This window comes from Silurus aristotelis (genome assembly GCF_946808225.1).
Source record: "Silurus aristotelis genome assembly, chromosome: 13".
Classification (NCBI taxonomy): Eukaryota; Metazoa; Chordata; class Actinopteri; order Siluriformes; family Siluridae; genus Silurus; species Silurus aristotelis.
Genome location: NC_139586.1, coordinates 1,719,220 through 1,742,518, shown reverse-complemented (window position 1 = coordinate 1,742,518; position 23,299 = coordinate 1,719,220). Strand labels below are relative to the sequence as shown.

The following is a 23,299-nucleotide window of genomic DNA, read 5'->3' as shown; positions in this document are numbered from 1 at the left end:
TATAAACTATTTATCATATTTATTTATAAAGCTGCTAATGTCTATTGTTAAAAGTGCTATATGAAGAAAACTGAGTTGAACTGAATATATCTGTATGTTGAATTACTAGGTTTCCCTTTTGTTCCCATGATTAGGCTTAGTCCTCTGTCCGTTTAAGTTTGAAAATCTGTTGAGAATTAAATTAAAAGAGGATCACCAGAGATGTGATTTCAGTTAATGATCTTTGACTTCAATATACATCAGACTTTTCCAGTCATTTGTGGTTCCTCTCCAGACTGTGACTAAATCTTAGATGTCTGAATGTGCCACGTTTACATAGCATTTCATTTTCTCTTTGTTTGGTTTGAACTAGAAGGTCTGTAGAGCCGACGGCAAACAGAGACTTAATGTGGAATGCGATGTTCAAAAATCCCATATGAATCGTAAGTTCAGGTGTCCACCAAGTTTTCGTGGCAAGAGCACTAGCATAACCGCCTTCTCAGAAAATGTTCCACTAGAAAGTCAGCATTCACATTCTTCCCCAAAGGTGTTCAATAGGTTTGAGGTCGGAGCTTTGTAGCGGGTGATTTTCCACTCCAACCCAGTGTTGGTCGTCGGCATTCATGCGAGCACGTCCAGACGTCCTATACATTCGCGTGCCTCTAAATAAATACGGGAAATGACAATATATGACCGGAATAGTCAGGCATCCCAGTGCTTTTCTCCGTCTAGTGCATGTTTTGTCCTTCCTGAGAAGGCGCCATTCTTTTCTATCCACTTGTGTTCTTTGTGTTTTGCATTCTTTCACTGTGCTACTCAATGACCGTCTACAGACACTCAGGCAGATGTTTGTGGGTTTTTTTTTTTTTTTTTCCCCTACTGACTTTAGAATTTCCAGGCAATTCTGCAGTTTGGATTGTTTGCTCTTTTCTACAGTGAAGCCTCGGGCATAATGGAATCGAAATGGCTGTATAGTGTGTTTTTTATATATATATATATATATATATTTTTTTTATTATTATTAGCAGATTGAGCCTATTGATATTCTTTTAAAAGCTAGCTGCAGGTTTGAGAAAGAAGAGCTGAGTGGATACAAGTGTGTTATTACAGGCACAAAAATCTGAGTGGCTCCATGAAGATTCATTGTTCAAGCTCGCAAGTCCCCCACGTTCGATTCGTCTTTGACTGGTGTCTCGCATCAGCTAACTCAGTCGACACGCCGGTCGTTTCGCGGTCGCAGAGCTGAAAGCCGGAAATCCAAATCTGAGGTTTTTTTAGGCAACGTAATCGATTTCCCGATGGTGAAAATAACCAAACTTAATTTTCTCCGGTTGTTTTGGTTATGACCTTATTGGCACGTCTTTGAATCAGTTTTCTGACATCCTGCGGTCTTTCAATAGTTTCCTCTCGAAATAAAAATAGTTGCACTTATGGCCAGATGGCCTTGTTTTCCGCAATGCTAGTAAAATATCGATGGATGGATGGATTAATATGGATGGATAGATATATGGATGGATGGATGGATGGAGAAATTGATATATGGAGGAATTGATATATGGATGGATGGATGGATGGATGGAGAAATTGATATATGGATGAATTGATAGATGGATGGATGGATGGATGGATGGATGGATGGATGGATGGATGGATGGATGGATGGATGGAGAAATTGATATATGGATGGATGGATGGATATATGGATGGATTGATATGGATGGATGGATGGATTGATATGGATGGATATATGAATATATGGATGGATGGAGAAATTGATATATGGAGGAATTGATATATGGATGGATGGATGGATGGATGGATGCATATATGGATATATATATGGATGGATGGAGAAATCGATGTATGGAGGAATTGATATATGGATGGATATATGGATGGATGGATATATAATTTATTTTTCAATACATTACTGACAGGCCCAATATAAAGAGCCAAGACACGCCTTGGCCTCCGTAGCGTTGCTATACGATACGTCGTATTCACGTGCATTCGTCTGGTTTCTCCTGGTGGCATTGTCCCGCTGAAACGCTAGCCCACCCGAAGACGATCTCACGCAAGACAATCTTTGTGTGCCTTGGATTTTGTGCTAACATTTTGGGAAAGAATCGCATATGTAAAACATAAATGTAATTGCTAATAAAATGTAATATAGAACATGTCTTTCATGTGACCAGAGTTATTTAGCACGTTTTTTTTTTTTTTTTTTAGCTCCGTTTAGTTTGTAGGTTGGCGTCAACGATCACAGTTTCTCACCTGAACTCGACGGCTTTCTAAAAAAGAATTTGTGAGCAGACGTTTGACAAGGTGCTTTCACTTTTAGCAGGTTTCTCACCAGGTACATTCCCCTGGGCGATGAGACGCTTTTCTGTCAACACGAATCGTTTTAGCTGTAGCCGTCTGCATAGGACGGGGGAGGGGAGGGGGCAAAAAGACCGATTTTTAGAACGACAGTTTGATGATGACTTCATTCACAGCACTTTATCAACTTTTGGCACTTTGATGAAGTACTTGGACACCTGAACAGAAAAATTTAGCTTTTTGACACGTGGAGTTTTTTTGCTCGTTTACCCATAAGGCCGTTAGTAAAATCGGGTGCTGATGTAGAAGACATGGGGTGCAGTCAGCGTTCCAGTTCATTTCAAAGGTGTTCAATAGAGTTGAGGTCAGAGCTTTATAGAAGGCTACTCAAGAGCTTCCTTTCCAACCCTCTAAAAGCATATCTCCATGGAGCACGTTTTGGGTCTCCTTTGTTCAAGTGAAGGAAAAATAAATCTTTGTTGCGTCCAAAGACGTCCAATTGTGTGCCTTTATCTTAGTGGTAATAGTTTGAGGAAGAAAGGGGTTCATATGGTTTTGTAAAACTCCCAATACTTTTGCTCCAGTTAGTGCATTTACCAGATGCAGTGGAAGGCCATCAGGGTCAGCAAAGACCTTTTCTTCCTTTCTGTGCTGAATCACTGACTTATCGTTTTTGTCCATGAATATGTATTAAATTATTCTCAATAGTCTATTTTCTTCATTTCATACTCTGCTCCTTCTTGCAGTGTCTGTCTAGGTTTTTACCCCATCACATTTCAGCCTTCATACCACATGTTGCTACATGCTGCTTGAAGCTGTTCATGCAACCAATCGGATTGCGAGCTGACAACACTGAGGCCCTCTAGCAGGCGTCCAATAACGTCAGCATTTTCTCTGACGGTCGGAGGTCGAGCGCGAACTGCACAAGCGCAAATATATTCATGTGGATTAAATAGCTGGTTTTTCTTGATCCACGATGGACAACCGAGGAGGAGAAATCGATTTGGTCGCACTTACAAGGACAATTACGAAGACGCGTTTTCGAGAAAAGCCGTACGTCACGAGGAACGTTCGGCCGAAACGGAGTGGAGCTTTTTTTTTTTTTTTCCCATGAACCTTTTCTACGTTTTGTTTTCTTGCACGAAAACGCACAATTTTCCTCGATTTCAAATCCCCAGGAAAATTGTAATGCACGGAAATGAAATGCAGAAAAGTCATTTTTGAGGTTGATATCGAGGCTTCTGTCCGAGATGATGTATGCCGACGTTGGGATTCTTGCTTCAGTAATATTCTTTCCCGTCGTATGAGATTCCAGTGGAATGTTTCAGACAGGACACCACTGAAAGGCCTGGACGCTCGTGTGACCCCCTGATTCTTTCTAATGACTAGTAGATAGAATTTCGTTTGTTCATCTCTAGTCAAATGCTGAACTCATCGTCATAATCGCATCAAAAAGAAATCAGGAAAACGACATTACCGCGCAGGCCACCATTGACAAGCCGTCAACGCAATTTCCTGCGGTTGATTTCATTTTTCTTCTGAGGAAAAAAAAAAATGGGTCAGGAGGGTTTTTGGAGGGTGGGGGGTTCAAGTGTCGTGGTAAGATAAACATTTATTCGTCCCACAGTGGCGATATTTCTGTGTTGGAACAAGTGGTGGTGAGGCTCGAGACGAGGTTTACAGACGAAGATGAAAAGAGGCAGGTGGTGGATTTTTCTGCATGTTAAAGCCAAAGGAAGGACAAATCAAATCCTCCTGGGTTTTTAATAAAAGGGAATTAAGGCGCTGGATGGGAGTTTAACATAAAAAAAAAAAAAAAAAAACTTGCAAAAAAGTTTTTTTCACCTGTAAATAAATGCGCCACATTTCCTAAATAGAAAGATTTGATTTTTAATGAAACGTATTTACTTTTTTTTTTATTTCATTATAAGGACTTTGTATAATATACAACGTCGACGAAAAGACTGAACGCCTGAGCATAGGATTGGTATTTGCTTCTTTTTTTCAACTTCCCATTCCACATTTAGTTCCTATTTTCTCCTATAAGTTGGACTAGATTTTGGGTTTGGAGATGTGTGTGTGTGTGTGTGAGGTTCATTCAGCCACAAGGGTGTTGGTCAAGTTAGAGACCGCTGTACTGTAGGTGAGGTGAGGAGGCCCTGAGATGCAGTCTGTGTTCCATTTGATCCCAAATGTGTTGAGCAGGGTTTGAGTCGGAGCTCTATAGAAGGCCACTTGAGATCTTCCACATTTTCGAAAGCGTACCTTCATGGAGCAGGAGAATTGTCATGCTAAAACAGGTCCGAGTCTTGTAGTTCAGCCGCCGCATCCAAAGACGTAGTTGGAGGGAAGAAAAAAGCTCCTGAGGTGCGCTATTGACTGACAAGCTGATTGGTGGAAATTCAATAATCACACCTTAATCAGTCATTAAGCGTAATCACAGTGATCATGGCAACCCGGCGCTCACGAACGATCGTAAGGGCTATAAACGGCTCCGAGCTGTCGAGCGGCGTGTACGGTGATTCGAGTGGACAGCGTGAAGTTGTCGATGCGGTTCGAAGCTCATCCTGCGGTTGGCTTCCAAATTACTCGCATTTAATCCGCGTTTCTGTCCTTCTCTTGTCCCTGTTTCCGTCCCAGCTTTCGTCCTCCGGAGCGTTAATTCCAGCCGCCTTGTGAACTGCATTGGTTCTGTTGAACAGCTGATTTTTTTAAATACTGACAATGTGGGCAGTTTTGGAAGCAGAAGGTTCTTCGTCATCGACCTCGACATGAGCACTTTTAGACTTTGGTTCACCTTCTGCCTCAGCCTCTGCTTACTGTCATTGATTTTACATCCTCAAATCATTACTTTGTTCCTTTCTTTCATTCTCTTAGTTTTTCTGTTCCTTTCTTACTTTCTCTTTCTTCCTCTTTTCCTTTCTTTCTTTCTTACCTACTTTCGATTAATTTTTTCCTTTCTTTCATTTTCTTAGTTTCTCTTCCTTCCTCTGTTCCTTTCTTTCGTTCTCTTCTTCCTTCTTTCTTTCTTTGCCCAGATATATTTATTTTCCATTTAATCGTGATATATTATTTTATTTAATGATTCATGCATTTTTCCTTCCGTATTTTTTTTCTTCTGTCTTCCTTCCTTTGTTTGTTCCTTCCTTATGTTCTTTCTTTTCTTTTCATTCCTTTTGTTACTTTCCTTCTTTGCTTTCCTTCAGACTAAACTACAGCTTAGAGGAATTGTTGCCCATATTTTGTTGCGGCGGTGAATGTTACTATTGTCTCAGGCGTCGTCTTCAAATATCCACTCAACCACATTAAATTACTGTTATGTTTTAACGGTTTATTAAATCATACTGTTAAAAAGGGCGTCTGATGCCATTTCAAGCATTCAATTTTTTTTTACAGTAAAACAGAAAAAGAATTTTTGATTGAGGGTGTTCTCAGACTTTATAATGACTATTTCTGCTGCATCAGCAACCCGGAAAAACTATCGTTAATGATTTTTGTCGATAGTTCTGTCTATTAACCAACGGTGCCGACTAATCGGCAAAACTGATGAATCGGTCGACCTCTACTCTGTGTTTGGGTGTCTTATATTTACATTTGACAATGTACCAGATGATATTTGGATTTTCCTCTGCCATCTAAACGAGTGGTTCTTGGAGCTCAGCACTTACACCCACTCAGGAAAAAACTCTGGTTTCTTAGTGTAGTGTATTACTATGTAATATAAATATATATATTAGTTTGCTTGAATGATCCTCGGAGAATGCAGCACTTTGAGTCTCGCATCTGTGCTACTGATAATTAAATCTCACTGTGATTTTATTAAGTTTTTTTTTTCTTTCTCCAACTGCCCCCTCTCTCTCAAGGCCAGAAGCTCCACTGGGAAATTAGTTTTGTTTCAGTGAACATCTCGCAATAAACATGGCTAGAAGTGACGGCCCTTTAGGATCTGTGATTAGAAAGCTGAGGTTTTGTGCATGGTCTTTTTTTTTTTTTTTTGTCTGACAAATAAGATGATAAATAGCCTCGATGTCATTGTGGCTAAATTAAATCCCACACGTCATCACAAAGCACACTTTCAAATCTAGCGGAACATCTTCCCAGAAGAGTGGAGGTTCCTATAACAACGAATGGGGACTCGATGTGGAATGGGAGGTTCCACAAAAATGTGTCCATATATTACATGGAGTATTGGATAAGTGGAAAATAATGACATGGGGCCCAAAGTTCAGATTTCAATGTGCATTTAATCAGTGTAAAAGGATCCTCTTTACAAAGAAATAAGGAATTTGGGCTCAGTGTTGGGTGAACGCATGCTGTAGCGTCCTGGAGCAAAAAGAGTTAATAAAAAAAAATAGGGATTCATTGCCCAAATGTGGCTTTTGATCTTTTTAACCTGTGGGCCATCAAGTGTATGATGGAGGACTTCCGGCAATATTGATGTGGTTCTGGTTTTTTTTTTCTCTCTTTCTCTCTCCCCCTTACTCTGTTCCTTTTACTTTCTTTCTTTCTTTCTTTCTTTCTTTCTTTCTTTCTTTCTTTCTTTCTTTCTTTCTTTCTTTCTTTCTTTCTCTCTTTCTCTCTTTCTCTCTTTCTCTCTTTCTCTCTCTCTCTCTCGCTTTCTCTCTCTCTCTCTCTCTCTCTCTCTCTCTCTCTCTCTCTCTCTCTCTCTCTCTCTTTCTTTCTTTCTTTCTTTCTCTCTCTCTTTCTCTTCCTTACTCTCCCTTCCTTTCTTTCTCTGCCTTACTCTCCCTTCCTTTCTTTCTCTTCCTTACTCTGTTCCTTTCTCTCTTTCTTTTTCTTCCTTACTGTTCCTTTCGTTCGTTCGTTCTTTCTTTCCTTCCTTCCCTATCTTTGTCAAACAATTGTCATGATTCATTATTTTTGCATTTTCCAGTAGCTAAGAGTAAGCCCAGTCTGCTGCCACCATCAGGTTAAAAGAAAAATTGCAACATGTTGGCCCATCATTCCCCTAAAAATCGATTTATTTTTAAAGGAAAGCCATAAACCAGAGCTGCTTTTGACCCGTGGGTGAGATTTTTGATCCTGAGACCAGACTTTTGACCTCCCGATTTAAAGCGTTCGACAAATAGATGTGTACAGTCATGTCTTATTGCAGTGTGTGCACTTTTTTCAATTCTTCTCCAACAGAAAGCTTCGTCCAGTGACGATAAATGAGCAAAAAGTACAGACAGTGAATGAAATCTAACCATATGCTTCATTGTTGGTGTAAAGCAGTGCTGACTGGCACTGTTCCTCGTCTGGGTGTGAATCTGAATAGTTGTATGGACGGGGTTTTTTTAGCGCACTCTTTGTTGTTAAATGTTTAAGATAAAACCAGTCTAAACAGGGAAGTATTTTTCTGAAGTATCATCCAAATTGGAATAAAGTGCCTATTCGGAAATAAAGGAAACAAGATGGAACATTAGGTCGCTCCCTGGACGCAGTTAATAGCTCCCCAACCTGCTGTTCGTTCGGGTGTTTTTCTTGCATGATGAGCATTTTTTTGTTGTTGATTTTGTTTCCCCGTATTTTAATGCGAACAGTCTGCACAAACGAGGTTCGTTAGAGAAGTTCAACCCTGAACGCTGAAACGAAATGCTAAGGGGGTTAAAAGAAGAAGAATAACAACGTAATATTGCTTGCACAAGGACGTGACTTTCCTTATGCCGACATGCAGAATATTACACATTTCACAGTGAAGAATCAGGACTCCAAGGCATTTTTCAGGTCTCTGAATAGATCATAGGAATTAGAGAAGTTGGATGATGCAGAAGTTTAAATAATGATTTTTTTTTTTAGGTTTTTTTTTTTTTTTTCGAATATCAACGAAATCTGCAAGAATGATGGAGCGCCTGAAGACAAAACGGAGCCGGTTGTTAATTTGCTACCTGTAGCTTTGGGATGTTTTTTTCTAAACTATATATACAGTATATCATTTGTATTTATTTTTTGTACTTATTCAGAATAATTGTGTTGGACTTGAAGCATCTGTGTGTATATATTATTAATAATAATAATTACAGTAAATAGTAGATAAAGTAAATGGTATAGTATATAAATATTTCCTAGTAGTTAATTGATTTCTTTTTTTTTTTTTTTTTTTGTTATATGGTAGATTAATTTATATTTTATTGAAATAAAAGTGGGACCAAAAATAATGGTGCCACAATAAAGCTTTACGGAGAGAAATCTCTTATAAATGAAGGCATGTTTGTTCCTTATAATTGTAAGTTCGTCCCTAATAAATGAGCCAGTGCAAAGGGAAAAACCTCCTGAGATGGCATGAGGAAGGAACATTGAGAGGAACCTCATTCTCCTCACCGACATGTCTATCCATTACAGTTTCTTCATTGAGGTGCTGTTCAGTGCTGAAATGCAGAACTGTTCATGCAACCTGTGGTCCTGAACCATTGTAGCAGACTGTTGACGTTTAATTTCAGTCCAAGTTCTTGAGTTGCACATTAATGACGTGGAGCTTTTGGCTGTTGAGGTGAAACCATAACCAGCTGTGCTGTAAGATTTGCTGGTCAGATGTGCAGGAAATGTGACGAGAATACTAAACGTTTATCTGATGTAGGTGATGTTCCTAGGGTGCAATCAGCATTCCAATTTATCCCAAAGGTGTTCATATTTCATTTAATATTTGATCATATTTGTTGAAAGTCTGATAAAGAACCAAAGTCAGGTGTCTTACGTACTTTTGTCCAAATGTGTGTATTTACTGTATATTTAGCTTTAGCAGAGTACCGTACTTTTCGGGGTTTTTATTTATTATAATTGTATTTTTATTACAAATCTCATAGATCGCTTGCATTTTTTTCACTCCTCCGTTCATCATCTGAATTACAGAGAAATAAAACGGGAGAAAATACAGAGCACGGCGGCCACGTAAATAATTAAATAAATGTGTCGAAAATGTCAGGAAGCTATTAGTAGTAATTCTGTCGTTTCTCCTCTAGTTTTCTTTCTTTTTCAGTATTTTATCAGAGATTTTTTTTTTTCCCCCCCAAGCCATTGATTGTGTTCGCAAAGGTCAGCGGTGCTGTCGTCCTTATTATACAAAGGCGCAGGGAACATGCGAGCAGGACAGTTAATGCACATTCCTCGTATTACAGAGAAATGCTTTCGGCTTCTTTTTGTGCAAGATTTTGTCGGAATGAATGTATTTCTCGGAGGTATGAGATGGAGGTTAGGATTCGTGAGGAGATCCGCAACAAAGGTTTTTGCTTTTTTATTTGCGTAAGCTGTCTAATGACAGGTCATAGGTATACGTTAATGATGTTTTATTTTTTCCGGGATACGTCGTATTCCTTCGTATATTTCACTCGAAGGTCTTTAAGGGGTCAGATGTTTGGAGTTGGCATTACTGTAGCAACTTGAGGAAAATTATTTACTGTTTATCCTGTACTTTTTTTTCCTTCGTCCTCTTTGTATTACATTATTTCAATACAAGCTTATAGTAGTAACAATCTTTTTCTTATTATTTGTAGTCTTAAATTTTCCTCAGTGGTTAAGGCTCTGGGTTGCTGATGAGAAGGTCAGGGACTCAAGCCTCAGCACCACCAGGCTGCCTGTTTGGGCCCTTGAGCAAGGCCCTTAACCCTCTGACCCCTCTGTGCTCCAGGTAGAAGCTGTATCTGACTGGGAAATCTGAAAACTAGGGTTAAGGCTCTGGGCTACTCCACTATCACCAAGCTACCATTGTTGGGGCCCTGAAGAAAGGTCCTTAACTTTCTGGCCCCAGCGTCGCGACAACCTGGGATATGAGAAAACTAGGGATGTAGTCGCTCCGAAGTTAAAGCTCTTGGTTTACATTTTGAAAATCAGGGGTTTAAGCCCTGGTTTTTCCAAGCTGACACTTTTGGGGCCCTCGAGCAAGGCCCTTTACCCTCTGTGCTCCAGGGGTGCCGAAAAACTTACTGTGCTGTAAAATCCATGTCACAAGCGTAAAGCATTTTTCTCTGTATGTGACTTGATGTTTGAGTTGTCAAATAACCCACTAATGTGTCTCTCTGTGTTTTATATGTAGATTACTGTGAAGAACCCCTGCTGGCATCCCTTTCACCCGCCTCCTTCCAGAGTTCATCAAGGTCTTCTGACAGCCACTCGCCTCACTTCGCCAAACTCCATGCCAGAGACGGTACACGTTTGGTGCTCTTTTCTTTCCGCGGTTTGGTTTTCCAGAGGGCTACTTTCATGGCTTAGCCGTGCAGCCGATAAAGCCTGAAAGAGAGTTCCCTAGTCAGAAATCTATTCCAGAATATCATTACTCAAAGATGTACATAGTGTGCACCGAACACGGTCTGTAAAAAAAAACAACGAAACAAAAAAGGGTCTAGACTTTTCCCCAGTGTCTCCGTTTGACCTCCACAAGCAACGATTGTCTTTGAGTGACTGTGTAAGCACTGCTAGTATGTTTTAAAAGGAGCATTCGCTGTAGGTGACGGACTCCAGAAAGAAAATTTTCAGTTAACTACTGGCCTTTGTCTATTTATGGGCTGAAATTCTTCATCAAAAGTAAAAGTTGGTTACTGTACTTAAGTAGCTTTTTCTCGTAGCTGTACTTTACTGAAGTATTTCCATTGGTGGAGACTTTCTCACTCCATTTCAAAGTCAAATATCTGACATTTTACTCTTCATTTTGTTATTTATGAGGATAAAAGTGAGAAGGTGAGGAGGTTCACATTCATCCCAAAGGTCTTCAATAGGGTTGGTGCTTTACAGCAGGAGATAATCCACCACATCCAACCCATGTAAAGTAGATCTTCATGGAGTCGAAAAAGCGAAGAAAAAATAAATAAAAACACACAAATGAAGAAATTATAATATTAATCGCAGTCTGTTTGCTTGTCACATGGGGTTTGAGTACACAAAAAAACTCAGGGAAGAAATTCGCCACATTACACGGCCTGAAATTTCAATAATGAGCGATTTCCAAAAAAGATATAAATTATATATAAATAAGTAAAATGGCCGCAGTGATTCGCCTTTAGAGGCCGCTCTCGTAATGACAGCAGACCGGAAGCCGGAAAAACTATCGGGATGGATTTTAGCCGATATCCTGCAGTTCCAGCAATCAACTATCAGTGCTGATTAATCACCAGAACCGATCAATCGTTCAATCTCTAGTTAAGATTTATGTAATCGAAGCAGCATGATGGACGAAAGTAGTAAAATACACTATAAAAGTAATCTACAAAGTACTGGCAAAAGTATCAGGACACCTGACTTTTCCAGCCAGATGTTATTCTTTCCCAAATAATTACCACAAAGAGGCACACAAATATTTAGATGTCTGTCAATGTGGAAGCTTGTTCCAGAGTGGAAGATCTACTGCTATAGAGCCATAAACCCTATTGAGCACCATAGGGATGGATGTTTTTCATGCTCACTCCACCCCAGGCCGCCTCAACTTTGTGACTGAATGAGCACAAATCTGCACCAAATCTAGTGGAACATCTTCCCAGAAGAGTGAAGGTTCTTAAAACAGCAAATGGAGACTAAATGTGGAATGGGTTCTTCAAAAAGAATAAAGCACCTACCAATTTAATGGTTAGGTGTCTATAATTTTTCTCTCCATTTAATGTATGTATTTTGAATCGACAGTGTCTTTGAGGTGTTTGCTACTCGGTCATTCTTCATGTCTTTGGTTCTTTTTTTCTTTTTTTTTACTCCTTCAAGCAAGAAAAAAAACAAACCAGGAGACCGAATGGAAGCCGGCAACATCCAGGTGCAAACATGATAAACCTGCGATATTTCCTTCCTACAAGCTCTTACATTTTTGCTATTTGTACAACTTTGAGCTTTAGGAGGATTAAATAACAAAACAAAAAGTGTGGCGTGTTGAAAGCAAAATGAGCGAGTCGTAAAAAGGTTTTTATATCAGTGAGCTACACTATTATCATCTGTATGTAAATGAGTTGTTGGTGTTACTGGGCAGATTGTTTTATTCGATATAGATCTAATCATATGTCGTGCACATGCTGAAACAATGTTAAGTCGATAGTGCAGTAAGGAATCAACCATCTCCTGAAGTGAATGCATCATTAGAGCAGCACAGTCTGGAGATCGCGTTTTCATTGCAGATTGTACCCCAGAATCATAAATACATTGGTTAAAGCTGTAGGTGTATCAATGCACATACATAATCATGGAATGGACTACAGAGGAGAAGAATGATTTGAGTCGTTTCATTCATTTGGGGGTTGGGGGTTTTTACGGTGGCCGAGAAGTGCACAACACATTAACAAATCCGAAAACAAATGAACAAATCCGAATTGTTTTTGAATTTGTTAAATTTTTTTCGAATTTGATAATGTGTTTTGCACTTCTCAGCCACCGTAGCTTTTTCATTTTAGCGCCAAAAAAACCCAAAAAACGTTTTAGTGAAAAGCGTTTCATCACAATTTCCAAGTCAGGAGCTAGGTCAGTAAATACAACGCTGTCATCTTTTTTTAAATAATTTTTTGCATAAATGTTAGGTAATATTACAATATTACCCGAGTCATTACAAAATGCAGGTTGTACTTTTTTAAAAAAGAATTCTTATTTATTTACTATGTGTAAAAAATAATCCCCCCTGCTGCTTAATCATGAATTCACTTCATTAGCTGGTGAAACAGAAAGACCACCTCTGACGAAAGAAAACAAAATGGAAGGTTCAAAAGCTACGTCTACACTAATCCATATAAACTTGAAAATGGCGTTTTTGTCAAAAAAACGCTCTGCGTCTGCTTTTGAAACGTCGCAACGACAGAGTGGGGAGAAAAATATGCGTTTTCGAACGTATCCGTGTGTCCGCAAATCCAGCCTTAAATTCAACTGACCTTAAACGAGCCGTCCATGCTGGAAAACCCTCCAGTGTGGCTGAATTGCGCCAATATTGCAAAGAAGAGTGGCCCGAAATCCCTCCACCGCCATGCGAAAGAATCGCCAATTATCGCAAACGCTTGTTGCCTCCACGCAACCAGTTATTAGGTTTGGTGGCAATTTTATACTTGGGATCAGGCAGGTTTAAAAAGCTTTTTTTCCCACTTAATAAATGGTCATTTAAAACCTTTTTCTGTATTTACTTTGGTTATCGTTTTGTGATATAAAAAATGTGATTTATATTCAGTATGTGTGACAAATATGCAAAAAGAAATCCTATTTTCACAGCACGGTAGTAAAACGCAGAGCGAAATGGAACAGGAGGAGGTGTTGCTTAAAGTATATAGGCAAGCAGACGAGAGAAAAGCCTGAGGTCTATAAACCTGAGGAAATGAAGTAAGATCTATGTACAGCATGATCAAGGAGCAAAGCATAAGCAGATGATTAGAAGGCTGTAATGTAATAATTTTTTTTTATTCAATTATCATGCCAAAACGAACACTTGCATTAGAACAAAAATATTGTGCCTACACTTAAGAATTAAGCAGCTAAGAAATAGCTTATGAGTGCTTATCCTTCATACAAGTGGCACCTATTTGTTTGCACACAAACTGAAGCGTTTACATTTTATTTAGTTGCCAAAGCATGAATTGAGTGCATAAGTCAACATTCATAACATACACTTTGTGGCCAGAAGTATGTGAAGAGCAATGGAAACCATACACAAAGTCCATAGAGAGAATAACAAGCAGCGAGAGAATCCCAGAAAGGCCTGAGGTCTGTAAATCTAAGGGAATGGAGCAGGATCTATGACTAACATGAGTAAGGAGCAAGGCATGAAAGAGTAGCACGAGATTTTTAAAGCTATATGTAATCAATATTTCCGGTTATAATGCAACATAACTGACCAGATCTGTAAATAAAATAAAAAATACATTAGAACATCATTATCAGTATTTTACCTATAAATGAGCTATTCGAGTAGTAGATAAGTGCTGGTTCAGGCTTTCCTTTTTTTCCCTGTTTTCCAAAACCTTTGTTTTATACATTTGATTTATTTGAAGTAAATATGGATATTTTCTTTTCCATAATGTACACTCTATTGCCAAAAGTAGGGAAACCAAACAGGAGGTTTACAGAGAGGTAAACAGGAGTGAGAGAAACCCAGATAAAGGCTTGAAGTCTGTAAACCTAAGAGAATGCAGCAGGATCTACAGTATGTAACGAGCTCAGAGTAAGAAGTAAAGCAGGAGATCAGCACCAGGAGCTGTCCAGAGGCGATATCTATTTTTTGTTTTGTTTTTCTTTTTCTCTCAATTAATTCGTTAATTAAAACGTTTTAAGTGTGTTTTTTCTTAAAGCGAAGTATTGCGATTTTTATTTTTATTTTTAATGAAAGTATTGACGCACATTTAATCTGATACAATTGTTGCACCAACAGCAGAATAATTAAGAGACCGAGCACACGATTAATCGCTCAAGTGTCGGAGCATTCTATGAAGGAATGTAACGTAGAAATGGCATGGAACGTCACTGAGACGGATGGCGCTACACGTCAAGAGGACCTTGCGCCAAAGAAAGGTAGTGACGTTTCTGAGGGGTAGTACGTATTTTAGAGGTCAGACGTTGAACAATCTTTAGTCGAATGCAAAATACGTGGAAAGTCCGTTGCAACCGGTAGCGGCAGCACCGCTAATTTATTTCAGCATTTGTGACTGACGTCAAACTGAATTGGAAGAACGGTCAAAGCTAAAATTAGTGTTCATACTACTACTGGTTTGAATTTGCTTGACTTTTGTTGTTGTCCAAGAACATGTTTATGTTGGTTAAAATGGGTATTTTCTTACTCTATGTACAGAAGTTTGTTTTATTCAAATTGCGCAACATTTGCTTTCATATTTCATAAATTTTCTGCAAAGATATTGAAAAAGAGAATTTGTTTTACATTTCTTCACACCACCTTCGCCACTTAATTAATGGGGTCCCCACAAAAAAAACCCCAAAGATTTAAAAATCTCATGACTGAAGTAACATTCTCCTTATTTAATGTGTAACTAGTCAACGTAAAACAAAGAACTAAATCATGAATCGTGAATTCTGACTTCATATCTCACAATTCGGAGAAAAAAAGGTTTTTTTTCAGTGGCGGAAATGGGCTTCTATACGAATCAGTGAAACATTCTGAAAAAAAACTGAGGCTCTAAGAAGAACCGAATCCCAGTAACCCTTCCTTCACCCTGCCTATCTAAGACCAGGCATTTATACTCGTTCCAATTGTTTGTTTTGTGGGTTCGGAATTAGATTTCTCTAAGCTCCAGGGAATCTAGTTACATGGGTTCATTAGCATTATATTCACTCGCAATACGCTTGGAAAGGAGAAATGAGACGAGCGTGTGCTTGAGCCACGGACTCTGGTAGAATACAGAAGAATAGAAACAAGTGTGGAAGTTTTAGCTCAACTGAAAGGTCCAGAGATCATTGGAGGGGTTCCTGTGTAATATTAAACTGCGTCATGTTTGTTGGTGTCCTGCTAAATTACGAAAGCAAACTCTTTCTTTTGTTTCTTTGTTACTGTGGTTCTCTCGATTTCATGATCGTTCTGATCGTGCAGGTTCTGGTGGATGGTCTCCGGACAGTAAGGATCGTCGGCCCTGGCTGCAGATGGACCTGAGAGACCGGCTGGAGGTAACTGCGGTGACCACTCAGGGCAGATGGGGCAGCACAGACTGGGTGAGCAGCTATCAGCTGCAGTACAGTGACTCGGGAAAGACATGGAGATCCTACAGACAAGAAAACATGCCATGGGTAAGTCTGAAGCAATATGCAGACTCTGCATGCGTAGTGCTGCAGCGCGGTTGCTGTAACTGCATCGTGACTGACGTGTGTTCATGTGCACAACCGAACAGTTACATTGAGGTTGACTAAGTCTAGTTTGTCTATAAGGAGTGTTGTTATGCAGACGGCAGCACAATTTATTGCTTTTTTTATGGTATCTGCTGCCAGTTAAAACAGTGACACGAGTGTCATTTGACTGTTACTTTAGACCCTATTTGACCCAAATTAATTTTTTTTTTCTCCCTCCTATTACACTGTGTTAGTGCAGACACTGTGGTTCTGCGGGAAAGTCGTTTTGTTTCACTGTGTACTGCACTGTTTATGGTTGGAATAACAATAAAAGCCAACTTGACTTGAGGCACAAAGAGCCTTTATTTATTTTTATTTAGATTGCAACCAGTACCTCCAGTGGTTTGTTGCGTACCGGGCGTTGTGCATTATGGGCTGTATCCAGATTTTAGCTTGTACAACAAAATATGGGCTATCTATCAAGTCAAGTTTATTTGTATAGCGCTTTTCACAACAGACATTGTCTCAAAGCAGCTACGGTATCGACTTGGTAGGACTATTATTCCAACCACTAAGGACAGATTCATAAATAACCTGCCTGATTTATCTCAGTTTCACATTAAACCCATAAATGCTGATCATCTTGATGAGATGGCGAACAACATAGACCTTATCCTCACTAGCACTTTAGACACTGTTGCCCCCATCCGGTTAAAAAAGGTTCGAGAACAAGCAACTGCACCTTGGTATAATAGTCATACGCATGCCCTAAAGAGAACAACACGTAATCTGGAGAGAAAATGGAGGAAAACTAAATTGGAGGTATTTAGAATTGCGTATAAAGACAGTATGCTTAGCTACAGACAGGCGCTAAAAGCTGCTAGAGCTAAACACCTGAGCAAACTCATAGAAAATAACAAAAACAATCCCAGGTTCCTTTTCAGTACAGTCGCTAAATTAACAACAAATCAGGGATCTGAAAAATGTGTTCCATCACAGTTTAGTAGTGAAGACTTTATGAATTTCTTCACTGAAAAAATAGATAACATTCGAAAAACAATTGTGGCAGTTCAACCTCTGACAGCATCTCCTGACACAATCGTACTTACAACCCCACAACTACACTGTTTTACATGTATAGGACAGGAAGAGCTGTATGATGCTATTATGAAAGCTAAATCAACAACATGTCAGTTAGATCCAATTCCCACTAAACTACTGAAGGAAGTGTTATATACAGCTGGTGAGCCTCTTTTAAATATTATTAACTCCTCACTATCGTTAGGTCATGTCCCTAAATCCCTCAAGTTAGCAGTTATTAAGCCCCTCATTAAAAAACCTAATCTGGATCCAAACACGCTATCGAATTACAGACCAATTTCAAATCTCCCATTTATGTCTAAGATTTTAGAAAAGATTGTCGCTGCCCAGTTATGTAACCACTTGCAGGAGAACAATATCTTTGAAGAGTTTCAGTCAGGTTTTAGGCCCCATCATAGCACAGAAACTGCTCTAGTTAAAATCACTAACGACCTGTTTTTAGCTTCAGACCAAGGCTACATCTCCCTATTAGTTTTACTAGATCTTAGTGCTGCGTTCGACACTATAGATCATGATCTTCTCCTCGATCGCTTACAGAATTACATCGGTATTCAGGGACAGGCATTAAGCTATCTATCTATCTGGCTGGGTGGCTGGCTGGGTGGGTGGCTTCCTGGGTAATATTGGGTGGGGCTCTAGGTAGGTGGAGAAGGTTAGGTTGGTAGGTAGGAAGGGTTGGTTGGGATGGGTGCTTGGTTGGTAGGTAGGTAGGTAGGTAGGTAAAGTTGGTAGGTAGAAAAGGTTGTTTGGGGCAGGTCAGTGGGTGCTTGGAAGGTAGATAGTGTTAGGTTGGTAGGTAGAAAGGGTTGGTTGGGGGTGGGTGCTTGGTTGGTAAATAGGGCTAGGTGGGTAGGTAGGAAGGGTTAGTTGGGGTGGGTGTTAAGTAGGTAGGGTTGGTTGGGATGAGTGCTAGGTAGGTAAGGGGTGGCTAGGTAGGTGGGGCGTAGGTAGGTACGTAAGTGGTGTTTGGTGGGTGGATGTACTCTGGGTAGTTGGGTGATGGGTAGAGGTGGGTGGGTGGCTGGAAGGTTGTTAAGTAGGTGTATGGGTGGGAGTATGGTATCAGTTATAGCCATGTATTAGTGGTCTTTACCACCTGAGTTCTTTTCTTGAACCACAGAAGTCCTAACTAGTCCTCCAGCGTAAACCGAAAGGCATTTTAAAATCTGCTTCATGAGATTTTGGTAATTACTGTCGGAATTTTCAGGGCTCGTGCTCAGCTGCGAAAGTGTTTGGAGAAAGTGCCTTTGAAAGTGCGGCTTGCATGTTAATTAGCACGCCGAGTGGCAAGTTCATTTGCTTAATCACTTCAGATTTTAATTAATTAGGCTGCCCATTGTTGTTTGGAGTGACTTCGTCAATCGCATGGGCGCATTGTACGGTGACCGGGAAAATGTGGAGGTTAATGGAGAGTCTAGGAGTGAAATGACGAACAGTCCGGCTTGCTGAAGCTCTCGCGGGAGCTGCCCTGGCGTCCCTGGCCAACTGTACCGTGACGCATCACGTGTGGGGGAAACTTCAGAATCAGACAGTCACGCATGGTCTGATGCCATCTGCTTTGTGCCAGTGTAGAGCTAACGACACGGGCTACCCGTTACTCGACACTGCAACCGTTAATCACATAACAAATAAGTCCTACCACTTGGATCTAGAGAGATAAAATGAGCGAGTGCACTGCAGGGTTAGGAGAATGGACATTAATGCATGTGGCTTTGAGTCTACACTAATTCAAAAACTTAAGCTAGAAAGTGTGTGGGTTGGTTGGTTTGTCATGCATCACTCACCTCTCTGAAAGTGCATATTATCGTTCTTATTCCGTCAACTGCTTTCGCTATTATTGTAATAGCACGGGATGTTATGCAGGTTTCAGCGGCACCTTCCTGTTATTCAATGCAGTCGCTTTATTGGCAGGATAGTGACAAAAAAATATATAGTTTTAAAATTAAAACTGAAATAAGTGTAAAGCAGTAACATTGTAATGCAAGCACACTTTATCATACTCTTAGGTATGTGTGTTTGAGTGTGTCGGATGGCGAGAGCTAATTAAAGGCCATTATTGTGTCTGTCTGTCTGTCTTTCTACCTGTCTGGCTTCTTCTCTCAGACAGACAAACAGATAGAGACAAACAGTCTTTCTATGTGTCTGCCAGTCTCAGTCCGTTTGTTTGAACAGAAACAGACAGACAGGTAGACAGATAAATGTATTTTGGTGATTTGTTCACCTATTTAGAAAATCCAACAGTCTTACATCAGCCACAGACTTCTCTGCTCGCAGTCTAGATGCTTGTGGTCATTACATTTGTTGTTGTTTAGAACCTTTGGAAGGTTGCGGGGGGGGGGGGGGGGTACATGCCAAAGCTTCTGAGAAAAGCTATAAAACTGCTGCTGAGGATACACATTCGATTCCTGCCTCTCACCAATTCAAGCACCAGTCCAAATGTTATGGCCAAAAGTATGTGCACCCCTGATTGTCACACATGTATGTGGTTCTTCACCAAACTGTTGCCACAATTGTTTGGAATGTCCTCACAATTCTTTTTTTCTCAGGAACTGGTTAGAACCTGACAACGACGATGCTCCTGTTTACAAATCGAGGTTCATAAACACATAGTTAATCCCACATGTGACTGTGTGGTGAGGACAAACTCTATAAAATGAAATCTTGAAAAGAACCAGACTCAAAAGGAATCCCATCATGATGGTCCACATACTTCCCACCATATATTGTATGTGTCAGTAGTGTTTACACCGAGCGAGCTGCACCGTATCTGCAATCAAATGCACTGCAGACTTCACAGACTTACTGTTCAAGCTGAAGAAGGAACTCACACTGACTACAATTATGCTTAGTTTAGTGTGGAGGGTTTTTTTTTTTTCTCTTGTGACAGCTGTGAGATCGATTGCTTTAGCCTCAAGCACCATGCCTCTGGTCCTTCTTCTGATTCTCTAGGTGTAAAATACCTGCTTAACCAATACTACACCGCGACACACACACACACACACAAAATCGATATGTTTAATTTTAGAACTCCATTTTCCAGCAGCTCTGTATGCCACTTTTGGGTGTGCTGCTCAAACTATACAGCAAATTGTAAAAGTTTTAGCCCCCCCACCATGATTCTACGATAATTGGATTATATAAACTGACATGAAGAAAGAATTCGAAAACAACTGAGAGCAAAATAATAGTAAACATTGGAGCGGTTTTGTTGGAACAGAGTTTTGTTGGAGCACTATGGCAAAATGTCTCAACATGAGAAACCTAATGAGGCAAAAAAGGTTGAGGCAGGGGCCTGATGGCTTGCTTGCCGTTTCCGTAGTTTTGTTTACAGGATTAGGTTCCTTTCGCAGTGGGGCTTGAGAGCATCCATGGCAGGGTACTTAATCCCCATTCCCTCACATGAGCACCTATAGGGTGTTGAGGGCATTGCTTAAGGGCCCAAGAGTGGCTGCCTGGTACCCTCCCCCTCAATAAAAGTTACTATTGAACATTGTCAACATTGTATGTGTACGAAGGCAATTTCCTTCATATTCATATCCCACCACCACTAAGCTGGGCCCTTGAGCAAGGCCCTTAACCCTCCACCGCTCAATCGTATGAACGAGATCATTGGACGAGAGTCTGCGAAAAGCGAATGCCTTCTTGAGCTAAAAAGTGGGAGGAGTTAAAGGTGCACCGCTCTCAACGTTTGCTCTAATAGGATCAGAAGTGTAGCTTCACACTACTGTGTGGCTTTTTTTATTTTTCCCCCTCCTTTTTGCACAGCCCACCCTCTTCCTCTCTTCATTCCACATAACAAGGTTTCGGTGTCCGAAGTCAGCACCCGTTCAGATCGATGGCATTGACCGACGGCGACTTGAGCTTGAGCAGCTAACGTGGCTTGGCACATTTATCACGCGGTGACAGATCCCATTAACACACTCTTAAAAGGTCAATCAAACCAAAAACATGTTTATGGATATATTTTTTTTCTCCCCCCTCTGTTTTTTCAAGGGAAGGCCGTTCTGTTCCGTTGCTGTCGTGTCTGAACGCTCTCGCTGTGAGAACCCGCTGTGAGACGTGAGCGTATTGATTGATTATAAGGTAGCAACTGAACATTCCTGGCAACTGAACCTGTCATTCCTGATGTCATATCACTGTCATATAGCCTTCCCCGTGGGCTGTAGTTTGGGGACCCCTGATGTAATGAAGTTGTTCTTTAAAACCAAATATAAATTGTAATGTACAGTAAATTCTATTTGAATCTTTTTTATATTGTACTGTGTGGAGTAAAGACTATACTATTTGAACCAAAAGTATTGGGACACCAAGCATTTCCAGCCATATTTGGTTCTTCCCCAAAAGATCATCACAAAGATCAAGGTGTACAATTGTATTGGATGTCTTTGGATGCGCTAGCATTAAATATTTTCTTTACCTGGACTAGGAGTGGTGCCAGCATGACGATCTGCATGAACCTAGCTCCATAAAGATCTGCAACCCTTTAGAACACTTTGGGGATAAACTGGAGTGCACCCCAGACCTCTGCACTTCCTTTTCCTACTTTACTAACACCCTTGTAGCCTGAACATCTTTCCAGAAGAGTGCAGCTGCTTTATAAGAGCAAATGGGGAACGGAAGATGGGATGATTCCCATGTGGAGAAGGTTCTTCGTTCACTGGAAAGTACAGTTCCTTTGATTCTTCTATACACCAAGGATATTTGGGAACATGAGAATTTGAGAACAATGGACCAGAACACCAGACAAAGTTTCTGTAGACTTCTGAATTCTTTGTTACTCCAATAATGTTCTCAATCATAAAAAAGATTAGTGAGCCTGTTCCAATAATCTTGTATAGTTGGTAGCTTAGTGATTTCGTTGATCTCAAGTTCTGATCCCACCCTGCTGCCACTCCTGGGCCCTTGAGCAAGACCCTTAACCCTCAACTGCTCAGTTGTAGGTCTCTCTGGATAAGAGCGTCTGCCAAATGCTGTAAATATAAATTATAAGCACATCCTTTTGTTTTTCCCAATCCGGCCTTTCAATCACTTTAGAACAGGTTCCTCTTTGTTTCCAGAACATTCTGCACCTCATCTATATGGATCACTTTGTGACTTAAATTCCGAGCTTCAAAAAAACCACACCACGAAAAATATTTACTGCTGATCAACGGTTTGCATCTAGTGGTACGGAGGAACCCCTTGAGATACGTCTTCAAACAGTGGATTGTGATACCTCCACCCTTGCCCTGTGAAAGTTGTGATGTTCTTCACAATGCTGGTTCTGTCTTCAGCTACTGTCTCTTTTTTTTTTTTCCCCCACACGCTTTTTCAACCATGGTGGTTAGTCCATCAGTGGTTTCTTCTTCTCCTCAGCTCCGAAACCCCGAATGTCTTCGGCATTGATGCCAAAGATTATAAATTGCGATTTTATATTCGGCTTCTGAAACGTGTTGAGAACAAGGAGGAGAGCGCGGTGGATAAAAAATACGGTTTAGACTTTGCGGGTCAATCCTGAGCCCAGGAACGTTTACATGTTCTCTCCATCTCTCCACGGGGTTCATCTGGCTTCTACATGGTGAAGGGAACAGAGAGAGGGGGTAGGGGGATTTTTAGGGTTTTTTTACAGATCGGTTTGAGATATGAACCTGAAGTTCACTCCAACTACAAATGACCATGAGTGATGTTTTCAATAAATTCCACGCCAGGATGTAAATGAAATCTTTTTGGGTGCCGATGTGAAAAATTTCAAGGCGAACGGTGCCAGCTGGCGCTATTCCGACCGGGCGAATCCGCCACCGAGCCGTTTGACGTGACGTACGTTTTGACATACGGTGACGCAGAAGAAACGCCTCTGGAAGATAACGTGAGATCAGAAAGAACACAGCAGAACAATCCACATGGTCTCGTTTCCGTCGTTGGTTCGACACCGTTGCGACGATCCGGCAGGGTGCTTGACGCATTTTGAAAAAAGAAGACTTCCAGGACGCATTCCAGAAGTGGCAGGAACGCTGGGAGTGCTGTATTGATGGAAGCTAGTCTCGAAACTTTTTGATACAACCTCATTTGACATGAAAAGGGAAGAAAATATAAATACTGTATTAGCTATTTATGTCTCCATATTGTATAAAAAAAACAACCAAAAAAAAAACTAAAGTACTTAAATTTCAAGCAAAAAAAAAAAAGCAGTTTTAAAAGATAATGTTAT

At 40.4% G+C, this 23,299-nt stretch overlaps 2 protein-coding genes across 5 annotated transcripts in view; one reads left to right on the top strand and one right to left on the bottom strand.

The window, feature by feature from the left end:
* cntnap5l (contactin associated protein family member 5 like) overlaps positions 1-23,299 on the top strand; it is a 131,174-nt gene that overhangs the window by 61,024 nt on the left and 46,851 nt on the right. For all 4 annotated transcript variants that reach the window (XM_083557756.1, XM_083557755.1, XM_083557754.1 and 1 more), the window contains 2 exons: positions 10,328-10,438; positions 15,779-15,972. In XM_083557756.1, the coding sequence (XP_083413882.1) occupies positions 15,829-15,972 (144 nt within the window). In that variant the 5' untranslated portion in view covers positions 10,328-10,438; positions 15,779-15,828. The remainder of the gene's footprint in view (positions 1-10,327; positions 10,439-15,778; positions 15,973-23,299) is intronic.
* The window catches only part of slc4a10a (solute carrier family 4 member 10a), a 352,554-nt gene continuing 344,673 nt past the window's right edge, over positions 15,419-23,299 (bottom strand). Inside the window, exon 27 of the transcript XR_014536238.1 lies at positions 15,419-15,431. The gene's annotated coding sequence lies outside the window, so the exon portion shown is untranslated. The remainder of the gene's footprint in view (positions 15,432-23,299) is intronic.